At 42.0% G+C, this 12405-nt stretch overlaps 1 protein-coding gene across 3 annotated transcripts in view; it reads left to right on the top strand.

The window, feature by feature from the left end:
• The window catches only part of POM121 (POM121 transmembrane nucleoporin), a 61082-nt gene extending 49123 nt beyond the window's left edge, over nt 1-11959 (top strand). For all 3 annotated transcript variants that reach the window (XM_073616592.1, XM_073616590.1, XM_073616591.1), the window contains one exon: nt 10693-11959. In XM_073616592.1, coding sequence (XP_073472693.1) covers nt 10693-10793 — 101 coding nt within the window. In that variant the 3' untranslated portion in view covers nt 10794-11959. The remainder of the gene's footprint in view (nt 1-10692) is intronic.
• Nucleotides 11960-12405: the final 446 nt, after the last annotated feature.

Here is a 12405-nt window from a genome sequence, read left to right as displayed (position 1 = left end):
GAACTCCTGAGACCCCAGGGTACTTAGTTCCACTCCTGAAAACAAATTCCAAAATATAGCCTACAAAAAGTTTGCTTGCCTCTTCTGGCCTCTACCAATGTTAAGAGAAATCTTTTGCTGAGATTGACACTTAAGAGGAGTGTGAATTTTTGGCTCCTTTCTTTTCTGCAGCACTCTCTCCAAGACTTCACATACCGTACCTATTTCTTTATCGTACATCATAGGACACCGAGCCTCAAGTAATTTGTGGGTTATGGGCCTACCTTCAGTTGACACTGGTATAACCAATACAGGAAGCTGACTCCCCTATATAACCCCTCCTCCTTCCAGGAGTCCTCAGTTTTTTTTTTCGCCAGTGTCTAAGGTGTTGGTCACGAGTGAAGATGTGCTCTGAGGAGCTCCAGGGAGGGATCCATGCTGGATTTAAAAAAACCTCCACAACCGGATCCATCCTCGCCACTGAGGCCATAGGATGGTACCTGGGCCTCGCATTGAAGACGAGGTTTTGCCTGTAAGCTTCTCTTTGAGAGCTGGACCCTAGGAACCAGGACTCTTTTTTTTTTTTTTTTTTTTTTTTTTTTTTGTTTTTTCATATTACCTAAAGTTGTTCCTGAGGGGTGCTATACAGGTCCAAAGGAGCGGAACCCCTATTAAAAGGGCCCAAGTCTTTGAAGGTTTATCTACGCTGCCCACCGTGATGGATGAAAGTTGGATCTGTCTGTTAAATCAGCAGTATCCTGCAGCAAGGATAAGATAAGGGGAGAAGCCTAGGAACTGTAAAGTCCACCTATGCCTTTTTTTTCTCAAAAAAAAAATCTCTCTCTCTCTCTCTCTCTCTCTCTCTCTCTCTCTCTCTCTCTCTCTCTCTCTCTCTCTCTCTCTCTCTCTCTCTCTCTCTCTCTCTCTCTCTCTCTCTCTCTCTCTCTCTCTCTCTCTCTCTCTCTCTCTCTCTCTCTCTCTCTCTCTCTCTCTCTCTCCTGCAGCCAGAGGGGAGTTCTTAATTGAACAGATGGTGTTCCTCTTCTGAGGGATCTAAAGGGGTTACAGCAGTAGTTTATGAACATACAAAACCAGCCATTTGCAATTTTTTTGTATAAAGTCTTCCTTTAAAACTAGGAGCTTAACAAACACTGCTGATAAAAATTCCCCTCCCCTCTCCTCCTGGAGAGGTGCTGTGCTGGCGCTTATGTGTAATCAGGTTCTCACCTGAGGCTTAACACAGATGCTCACAGTTCATATGCTAAAGACAGAAGTCTGTCACACTAAGACACAGGTACGCTGGCCATGTAAAGGTGTGTAAACAGGCATTTCCAGCACAGGAAATATTATGGTACTCAGCATCAAAGGCTGATCCTTATGGTGACATTGTTTTCTTTTGCTAAAACTATTCAGCAAATACCATAATTTTGTTAAAGTGCCTCTGCTGTTGTACTTCGCACATTTGATTTCCAGTGTACCACAAAGGTACCAAGGATTCCACCCCCAGGCGCTAGGAACTCCAGTCATGCCTCCACACTGTCATCCTCTCCGGAGATACCTGATGTGGCAAGCCAGGGTGAATCATTGGAAGCAATTGGTGGTACAACTTCTCACACTTCAGCCCCTGTGTATGTGACTGAAGATGCATTCTCCTCTGCCCTGTTGGGCTTAGAAGGAAGATTAGCGACTTTAATTGCATTCTCCATCCAAGAGGATAGGAAGCATGCTAGATCCCCCTCCCCCACCTCAAACCCCTTTTTCCAGGGGAACAGTGGGCACAGGATGAGGTGTTATCCTCAGGTGATCACGGGGAAAAACAAGCCAAATTTTCCTCTGCGGAGGAAACAATTGATGAACCTTATGCAACCTCACAATCTGATGGTACAAACTCTTACAGAGATGGTTCATTCCACTTTTTATACTTCTCCTAACAGAGTAAGCTGAAAGTCCAGGTCCCTTTGTTTTTTTTTGTTTTTTGTTTTTTTAACTTTTACAGTGCTTATTTATGCTGAATGGGATCATCTGGATAAGCATTTCTTCCCTCCAAAGAGTTTCTCAGTTCTCTATCATGGAGGAAAAATTCACAAAGGTTGGAAAGTACCAGCAGTAGACGCTGCGATTTCCAGCATCAATAAAGATGCATAATTGCTTAAGCATCTAACAGATAAGGAGTTGGAATTTTTTTTGTTAAAATGGCGCTATGTTTCGCCATAGATGCCATAAAAGACCCTATCCACCAGGCGTCTCGCCTTGCGCTAAAACACATGCTTAGGACCCTGTGGTTAAAAGGGTTGGTCAGCCGAAGCATCTTGCAAAAAAGGGTGTCTGATTAGTTTCCCTTTTCATTGGGGAAGGTTTGGTGAAGAACATCCAAATGATTTCTAGCAGTAAAGCTCTTTTGTCCAGTAGAAGGTATAAATGTCCTTTTTTTATTTAAAGTGAAGCCACAACAGCTCACAGGTTAAGTACTCTGATGGCCAGTGCAGCCATGGGAGACTTCCTGACAGACATGGGTTCAGATCCACATGTTGGCGTTCACTAGTGAAGGAGCCACTCCTCACAGGTTAACTACTCTGACGGCCAGCGTAGCCATGGGAGGCTTCCTGAAAGACGTGGGACCTCGTCCTCACGTTGGCTCCTTGTGACCTTGGACAAGTCACTTAAATGGATTCCTTCCCCTGCGCAGGGGCAGCTGTCTCTAGGCAGCGGTGACGGCCTCCACCGTCAGACTCTAGGGCATGATTTCCAAGAAATAATATTCAGATCTGTGCGACTTCAAGGTAGTCCCTGCACTACCTTGGTACCACTTTGATGCGACTTGAAGTCCATAAACCTCTAGAATACACAGGCATTGTTACCTGCCGCATCAAAATCGCACCCCGATGTATTCTCGGCAGCAAAAGATCGCTGTAAAATCGCGCAACTTTGGGGTTGCAATAGTGGAAACTGAGCCTAAGAGGAGAAAATATTCAGCCCCTGTATACATGATTGAAGATGCGTTTTTCCTCTGCCCTGCAGGGCCTAGAAGGAAAATTAGCGACTTTAATTGCATCCGCTATCCAAGGATGGGAAGCATGTTAGATCCCCCATTTGAGATCCCTTATCAAGGGAACAGTGGGTAGAGGATGAAGGATTACCCTCAGGTAATCGGGAAGAAAGGCAAACCGAGTACTCCTCTGCAGAGGAGACAAATAGAGTTGAACTTTTTTTCAGTCTCGCAATCTGAGAAATTGCTGGTACAAACCTCTTGCAGAGATGATTTGTGCCTTTTTCAAGCTACCTCTAGTAGAGTCAGCTGATCTGTTTTTTCTTAGGTTCCTTGGAACCTTCACTGCCTTTTTTCATGCGTTTCCTGTACATGTACCAAGCCACGCAGAAATTCAACAGATCCATTCTAGATCTAAAAGAATCTAAATCCGTTCCTGAAGATCTGCTCCTTCTATGGAGTCGATCAAGTCAGTAGTTTCTATCCTGCAAGGAGGAAAACTTCTGGCACCTATCGGCATCAGGGATGCATATCTGCATGTCCATATATTTCCCGCTCACCAAAGGTTTCTGCGGATCGAAGTAGAACAGCAGCATTTCAGTTTATAGCCTTGCCCTTCGGGCTAGCTACAGCACCTTGAGTGTTCATAAAAGTGCTAGCCCCACCTGTAGCCAGGTCAAGGGCACAGGGCTTAAACAGTCTTGGCATACCTAGACGATCTATTGTTAATAGACCAATCGCTGTTCGGCGTAAGGTATGCATTCCAACCAGTTACCTGGAAAGGTCTGGGTTGCGTTCTCAACCTAGTAAAGTCTCCATTAAAATGGCTAAAAAGGGCTGCAGTATTTTTGTCTGATCATAGATACAGCCCAGAAAAAGGTCTTCTTGCCCAGAAAGAGACAAAAACACAACTCCATAAAAGAGTTGGTGCGGATGGTCAGGTCAAAAGGAGGTCCCTCCATTCGCCTTTGCATGAGGTTGTTAGAAAGGATGGTGGCTTCATTCGAAGCAGTTCCCTTTGCCCAGTTCCATTCGAGAATGTTGCAAAACAGTGTTCTATTTGCGTGGAACAAAACAATCCAAGTTTTGGACTTGCCAATGTGGCTGTCCCAAAGCCTCAATTGGTGGTTACTAAAGAATGTCCTAAAGGGTAAATCCTTCAGACCACTTATCTGGTAAGTGGTAATGACAGAAGACAACTGTCCAAGGACAGTGTTCAAGTACCGAAAGAGCCTTGCCCAGCAACATCCTAGAGATTCGGGCAGTGCGTCTGGCTCTAAAAGCCTGGACTTCCAGGTTAAGGGATTGTCCCAACAGGATCCAATCTGTTAATGCCACGGCTGTGGCCTATATCAATCACCAAAAGGGGCACCAAGAATCTCTGTGCAGAGAGAAGTGAACCATATTCTAACTTGGGCAGAAAGAAATATTCTGTACCCATCGGCAGTCTTCATTCTGGGAATAGAGAATTGGCACGCGCACTACATGTGCCGCCAGCAGATTGTTCCCAGGAGAATGGTCTATTCACCCCGACATGTTTCGGGCTGTTTGTCAAGGATGGGGGACTCTGGATGTAGATCTTCTAGCATCCAGTGCAACAAAGTTAGTCAACTTTGTCTCCACAACAAAGGATCCATTCGCATGCAGAACAGATGCGTTGGTGATACTGTGGGATCAGCTTTTACTGATCTATGCATTTCCCCCTATTCAGTTGCTGCCTAGACTTCTTTGCAGGATCAAGCTGGAAAGAAAACCGGTAATTCTGGCAGCACCAGCATGGCCCAGAAGGTAATGGTATGCAGAGGTCGTAAAGATGGCAGTGGAGGCTCTGTGGTCCCTTCCACTAAGGCCAAACCTGCTCTCACAGGGGCCGATATTCCATCCTACTTTACGAATGCTAAATTTAACGGCCTGGCTATTGAGACCCACATTCTGAAAAGACGTGGGCTTTCCAGGGCAGTTATTTCTACTTTAATGCTAGGAAGCCAGCTACTAGAGCTATATATTGTAGAGTCTGCAAAGCTTATGTTTCCTGGTGTGAATCCAAGGGTTGACACCCTCGGAGATATATTAGAAGCAGAATTCTTGCCTTTCTACAAGTAGGCGTAGAGATGAAGTTGGCCCTGAGTACTATTAAGGGCCGAGTCTCAGCCTTATCAATTTTATTTCAAAGACCACTTGCTACGCATTCTTTAATCCGGGGTTTCATGCAAGGAGTGATGCGGATTAATCCGCCAGTTAAATCGCCCTTAAGCCCTTGGGACTTGAATTTAGTTTTGTCAGTGTTACAAAAACCGCCATTTGAACCATTACAGCATGTTCCCTTAGTCCTTCTGACTAGGAAGCTGATATTTTTGGTTGCTATATCCTCAGCAAGGAGGGTTTCAGAATTGGCTGCTCTTTCCTGTAAAGAGCCATATTTGATTATTCATGAGGACAGAGTGGTGTTACGCCCTCGTCCAGGCTTTTTGCCAAAAGTGGTTTCAGGCTTTCATCTGAATGAAGATATTGTCCTGCCATCGTTTTTTCCAAAACCACGTTCCAAGGAAGAAAAGTCACTACATTGTCTTGATGTGGTGAGAGCAGTGAAGATCTATTTAAAGAAAACTGCTCAGATTCGTAAGACTGACGTCTTATTTATTCTGCCAGAGGGTCCTAAAGGACAGGCAGCATCAAAATCCACTGTGGCTAAGTGGATTTGGCAAATTATAATTCGAACTTATGATTTAAAGGGAAAGATTCCCCCTTTTCAAGTTAAGGCGCACTCTACCAGAGCGGTTGGTGCTTCTTGGGCAGTGCGTCACCATGCCTCCATGTCTCAGATCTGCAAGGCCGTGACTTGGTCTTCAGTGCATACATTTATAAAATTTTATCAAGTAGCTGTAAAATGGAATGAGGATATCGCCTTTGGGCGCAGTGTGCTGCAAGCAGCAGTATAATTCCTCAAGATCTGGGAGTGCCCTACGGGTTGTCTCCCTCCCCTCAAGTAGCATTGCTATCGGACATCCCACCAAGTAATTACTTGAGGCTCTGTGTCCTATGATGTACGATAAAGAAAATAGGATTTTTAAAACAGCTTACCTGTAAAATCCTTTTCTTGGAGTACATTATAGGACACAGAGCTCCCGCCCCTCTGTTTTATGGGGTGAGAGTATATTGCTTGGCTACAAAAACTGAGGACTCCTGGGAGGAGGGGTTATATAGGGGAGTCAACTTCCTGTATTGGTTATACCAGTGTCAACACCTGAAGGTAGGCCCATAACCCACCAAGTAATTACTTGAGGCTCTGTGTCCTATAATGTACTCCAAGTAAAGGATTTTACAGGTAAGCTGTTTTATAAATCCTATTTTGGAGAACTTTCAGGTTCAACACCTGTGAAACCTTTCTCTTGCATATCTTGCTGAGAAAAAAATCAGATTTGCATGAAATATGTTGTATTAGAGATGATGTAAAATAGTACCAAACCTTGTTGTAAGTTGCACTTAGTGAATCGAAGATCAAAATTTTGAAATCTTATTAATGTCCACATTGCATTAAGATTATTAGGTTACAAATAATTGAAAGACAAACAAATCTCTGTGCTTAAATATACCTAGTCCAGTGGTTCTCAACCTGGGGGTCGGGACCCCCTAGGGTCAAATGATGATTTGTCAGGAGTCACCAGATCCTTGGCTGTTCCTGAAGCCCGCACCGCTCTACCAGCCTTTTTGAAGCCACCCAGCAGGGCTGTCCTTGGAGCCTGTGGCTGCCCACTCAACCGATTCGCAGCCGCCCATTCAGTTCACAGCATGGCTGGGGGGCAGAAACTAGAGGTCAGCTGACTGATTTTGGCATAGGTGTCACTGCTACGAGACTCCACAAAGTCGGAGACAGTGAGTAACACTACCTGTGATTATAGTTGCCATTAAAAGTCCCCACTACAGTTCTCAGATCAGCAGATGACCTTGATCAAGAGCACCTAAGTTGGCTGATCAGAAATCCCCCCAGCACTGCCATTCATCCCATTCCCCCCACCAAGGAGTAAGAGAAGGAATAAAAATAGAGAATACATGGAAGGGAGAGGAAAAGAGGGGGAGGAACAAAGAAAAAGGGAAAGAGAATAGGAACAAAGACGGCTAGAAAGAGGGATGGGGGGGAAAAAACAAATTAGGACAGAGATAAAAGGGAAAGAAAGGAGAACAAAGAGTGGTACATCCTAAAATGTACCATCAGGGGTTTTAATACTGTACGAGTGGAAGGGACTTGGGGAGCGCTAAATGTCCATGGGTTAGGGGCGCAAATGACTTGTCTTGCCTTGGGTGCTGACAACCCATGCTATGAAAATAATTTCACGGTTAGGGGTCTCCGCAACTTGGGAAACTTTATCAGGGGGTCACGGCACTAGAGGTTGAGAACCACTGACCTAGTCGAAGTAGCTGCTGAGACAAAAGTTTGCAATACGAAGCCTAAACAAGTGTGTATAAAAATAGTGCAGCGCTATATTAGATTAAAAAAAAATTAAAGTGCAACACGAATATAATGCAGATAATGGCAAAATTCCATGTTACTAATTGTTTTGTTTCAACACAATCAAAGTGTTCAGAAAATTTTAAATTTCAGATGTATTCAGCTAATGTCCCCCTGTAGGATTTATTGGACATTTTGTTAATTACTTCTGAAATTTAAAATTCTTCTTTTTTTTTACTTTTTTTTTTTTTCTGTACACTTTGGGATTTTAAACACATGAGGATTATTTGGTAACATTATTTTGCTATTACAAAAAACACAAAACCTCTGCGCTTAGGACAGAAAGAGGGGGACAAGATATGGAAACAAGAGGGAGGAGGAAAAAGACCAAGGGGGTGGGGAGGGGGGAGGGGAAGGGGGTTAATAATAGAAGGTGCAGGGGGTAAAGAACCCCAAAGAGAGAAAAAGGGGGAAAAGGAAAAAGAAAAAAGGAAAGAAAGGTATGCTGCCACCTTTAGTTAAGCCCTCAAAGAGGACTACCATATATATGAAATTTTAAATAGAGGTATGGCGCTTCCTTATGAAGTGTGTACTTGATAATAATGTGACCGATATGAGCTATACCATACACAAACAGGGATAAATAATCATATAAGTGCCCCCATAACTGGTAAAATATATGTGATACGAAACGTGAAGAAGACCCTAATTAGGTACCATATACCTATATGCCCAGGTAATTTCCAAAAAGTACCACTAGGTGTGGCTGCTGATACACTATGCAGCTAATGATGATTCCAACATATATATATGCAAAAAATATAAAAATTAGTATAATATACCAGTGCAATCAAATCCAAAAAATTATTATGTACCCAAATGATCTGCAAAATGTGTAATAACTTATATGGATAGAAAAAATGTTCTGTCACAAGTAATGCATCCCAAACTGCAAATGGCAGAAAATTATATGTATATAAATATGCAAAAAAGTTGTATACCAGTGCAATCAATCCAAAAAATATGTATCCAAATGATCTACACAATGTGTCTCAACATATTGAATAAAGAAAAAATATTAAAAAATAAAAAACACAAAAAACTGTCACACGTGATACGTCCCAGATTGCAATTAGCAGATAAAAAAAAAAAAAAAAAAAAAAAAAAGTTCCAAGAGTTTGGTGACTGTGGTGCCCTTTATAGATGAAAAATCCGTGACTTCTGTGCTCCCCCTTTTGGCTCCCCACTCACCGACTCCCACTGCCCCTGCAGGGGTAACAGACACTTCAGGATCCCAATCCCGTCCTCTTGGCCGATATCCCGTGGTCACTGAGATAGGATGTCCTCTCTCCCAGGCGTTTCCAAATAGCCTCTTTGTACCACCTCCTTATACCACGTCCAAGACAGGGATCCCCAAAGAAATCCTCATAAAGAGATGCCACCTCATAGTGTAGTAATTAAATTAAAACTTTATTCCCATAAAAAAGCTCCCCACATGGGAGAAATTAAAAGCATGTAACACTACACTATGGGTGAAGCCGAAAGCCAGGAAGTAATTCACCGCAGCGTGCGGTCCAGCTGCGTTCCAGGCTCTCTCGCTCCGTACCCGGAAATGACGTAAGTGCGTAGCTCCGCCTTACGCGTTTCGTCATCGACGTTTCAAAGGCGAAACGCGTAAGGCGGAGCTACGCACTTACGTCATTTCCGGGTACGGAGCGAGAGAGCCTGGAACGCAGCTGGACCGCACGCTGCGGTGAATTACTTCCTGGCTTTCGGCTTCACCCATAGTGTAGTGTTACATGCTTTTAATTTCTCCCATGTGGGGAGCTTTTTTATGGGAATAAAGTTTTAATTTAATTACTACACTATGAGGTGGCATCTCTTTTTATGAGGATTTCTTTGGGGATCCCTGTCTTGGACGTGGTATAAGGAGGTGGTACAAAGAGGCTATTTGGAAACGCCTGGGAGAGAGGACATCCTATCTCAGTGACCACGGGATATCGGCCAAGAGGACGGGATTGGGATCCTGAAGTGTCTGTTACCCCTGCAGGGGCAGTGGGAGTCGGTGAGTGGGGAGCCAAAAGGGGGAGCACAGAAGTCACGGATTTTTCATCTATAAGGGCACCACAGTCACCAAACTCTTGGAACTTTTTTTTTTTTTTTTTATCTGCTAATTGCAATCTGGGACGTATCACGTGTGACAGTTTTTTGTGTTTTTTATTTTTTAATATTTTTTATTTTTTCTTTATTCAATATGTTGAGACACATTGTGTAGATCATTTGGATACATATTTTTTGGATTGATTGCACTGGTATACAACTTTTTTGCATATTTATATACATATAATTTTCTGCCATTTGCAGTTTGGGATGCATTACTTGTGACAGAACATTTTTTCTATCCATATAAGTTATTACACATTTTGCAGATCATTTGGGTACATAATAATTTTTTGGATTTGATTGCACTGGTATATTATACTAATTTTTATATTTTTTGCATATATATATATGTTGGAATCATCATTAGCTGCATAGTGTATCAGCAGCCACACCTAGTGGTACTTTTTGGAAATTACCTGGGCATATAGGTATATGGTACCTAATTAGGGTCTTCTTCACGTTTCGTATCACATATATTTTACCAGTTATGGGGGCACTTATATGATTATTTATCCCTGTTTGTGTATGGTATAGCTCATATCGGTCACATTATTATCAAGTACACACTTCATAAGGAAGCGCCATACCTCTATTTAAAATTTCATTATTTTGCTATTCTCTGCATGATATATAGTTTTTTTTTTTTTTTTTTTTTCAATTTTTTTAATTATGTAATATAGAGCTGCACTACTCTTATATACAGAAATCTAAATTTATATTTAAAATGTGTAAACCTGAAATACGCACATTTATCTTAATGTCTTGAATGTAATGGCACATAACACACCGTGCATACATGGTAATTATGTTATATTGTCATACATTTCACAGAATCTCACTTCTGACATACAGGAAGGTGCTGAAGTGTTTCAGAAGGCAGTTAGTACAGAAAAGTACACCACATTGGTGCAGGCAGCAAGGTACCATAAAATTTGTAGTTCATGAAAATAAAGTAAGGGAATGAGGCCGTAAAGCATGCAGGAATCCAGGAAGTTGTTAGAGATAGGCAGCACTCACAGTGAAAGATTTTTCAAGTAAGCTTCTATTGAGTTGTCACAAATAACTTTGTCTTGAACCTAGCACTGCTTTAATATCCCCATCCCTTTTTCTGTTTCAGGTCAAGGTACTCCAGGAAGCTTTTCAATTGGCTTAATATCCAAACCTGCAGGATCACGGCAGAGGGTGATGGCACGACGTCAGCACCCTCGAAAGAAGTGAATGCTTTGTTTATAACAGTTGTGTGCTCCTTGAAGACTGGTGTTTTTTTTCTTACTTGTTTTGTTTTTTTTAAAGGAATCTCATTGGATAAGACACCCTTTGGTGCCAATAAGTTGTGAAAATCCACTATAAACAGGTCACATCTGCAACATTCAGACAGGGATTTATTATTGCAGTGACAGCGTTAATCCTTTTGATGGGTTAAAATGGCCACACTTGTGACATACAAAAAATGCACAGATTACACTGCCAAACTGTATTGGCTGCTGTCTCGTATGTTACCGCTCACCTCTGCGATGCACTTTCCAATCCAGAATGCACAAGCATTGTGTTGCAGAGTAAACTCTGCAAAAATTGTATTTCTTTCATCAGTTCTTGAGGATTCTGTTTACTATTAAGTCTGTTAATTTACAGTGCCTTTTTTTTTTTTTTTTAAATATTTCTGCCTCCTTTTCATCTTGCTAACTTATTGAAGGTGTTTTCCACCTAATGAGCAGCGTGAATATTTTCAGCGGGGCTGAAGTGATAAAGCCCGGAAACTGCTGTAATATGATTGAACTGTTCACAATGAATGTTTCCTGCCCCTGTTTCCAAAATACTGACTTGATGTCTGTACTAGATTTGCCCAATGCACTGTTCACTTCCCATAGTCCTTCAAGTAGACTGTAAACATTATCATCAGATCCTGTCCTGGATACAGACTGCTTGGTGGCAATGGCTTACAAAGAAGTTTCAAGCCATGCTAAAGTATCTATCTCCTGATGCTGGAAGCTGTTAATGATTTAGATGCCATGTATATATTTTATACTCCTAAGCTTTAGGATGCTAAGTGTTAGGACTGTCGCTCTGTACAGTTCTTTCCCCTTCAGTGCGGACTGTAAAGTTATTAACAAGCCGGCAAGATCTTAAATTATGGCTGTCTGTATTTGTCAGTTATTTATCTGTGTTGTGAAAAATCGTACTTGTAAGCTACCTCTAAGGGGAAGATTGGGAGTGTTAAGCATGTTCGAATGAGATTGTGTGGTAAGTGATGTAGTGGTATGTGTGGTCTACCACTGACCATTTTTAGAGCGATCTTTTCATGAATGAATGAACCTGCCAAGCTTCTAGGGCTTTGTTTCAATCAAGCCAGGACTTTTTTTTTTTTTTTTTTTTTTTTGTGGAAATTCAACCAAATTGCTAAAACACAATGGATATGTAATTCTGTATCTGGTCTTTGCAGCATCAGATTGCCTTCCCACCTCCAGCTTGCTGGGTTGACTGAGAATCGGCATGCAGGGAAAAGCCCCTGTGTGCTCATCCAGGCTACTGAAAATGTTTTCCAAGTGACAGTGCTGTGATATATATATATATTTTTTTTTTTTTTATTCCACTTTGAAGTGCAATCACACCCTTGACACTGACATCTGTGAGAAGTAAGGCTACATTTTTGTCAGCTTTGTAAATGGTATTCTTTTTAGTTTATGCTTGCACTGGGTTCTGTATTGACCATTATACCTGGCTTGTTGCCATGAGAGAATTAGACCATTTCTTCATCCATATAAACATTGTTGTCTATGGTTCCTCTGTGTCAAACCAAAATATGGGCTAATTGGGTCTTTGCCAGCAAAAC

The sequence above is a fragment of the Aquarana catesbeiana genome, linkage group LG02 (genome assembly GCF_042186555.1).
Source record: "Aquarana catesbeiana isolate 2022-GZ linkage group LG02, ASM4218655v1, whole genome shotgun sequence".
NCBI lineage: Eukaryota > Metazoa > Chordata > Amphibia > Anura > Ranidae > Aquarana > Aquarana catesbeiana.
Note: the sequence above shows the minus strand (reverse complement) of the source record. Positions and strands in the feature narration are given on the sequence as shown.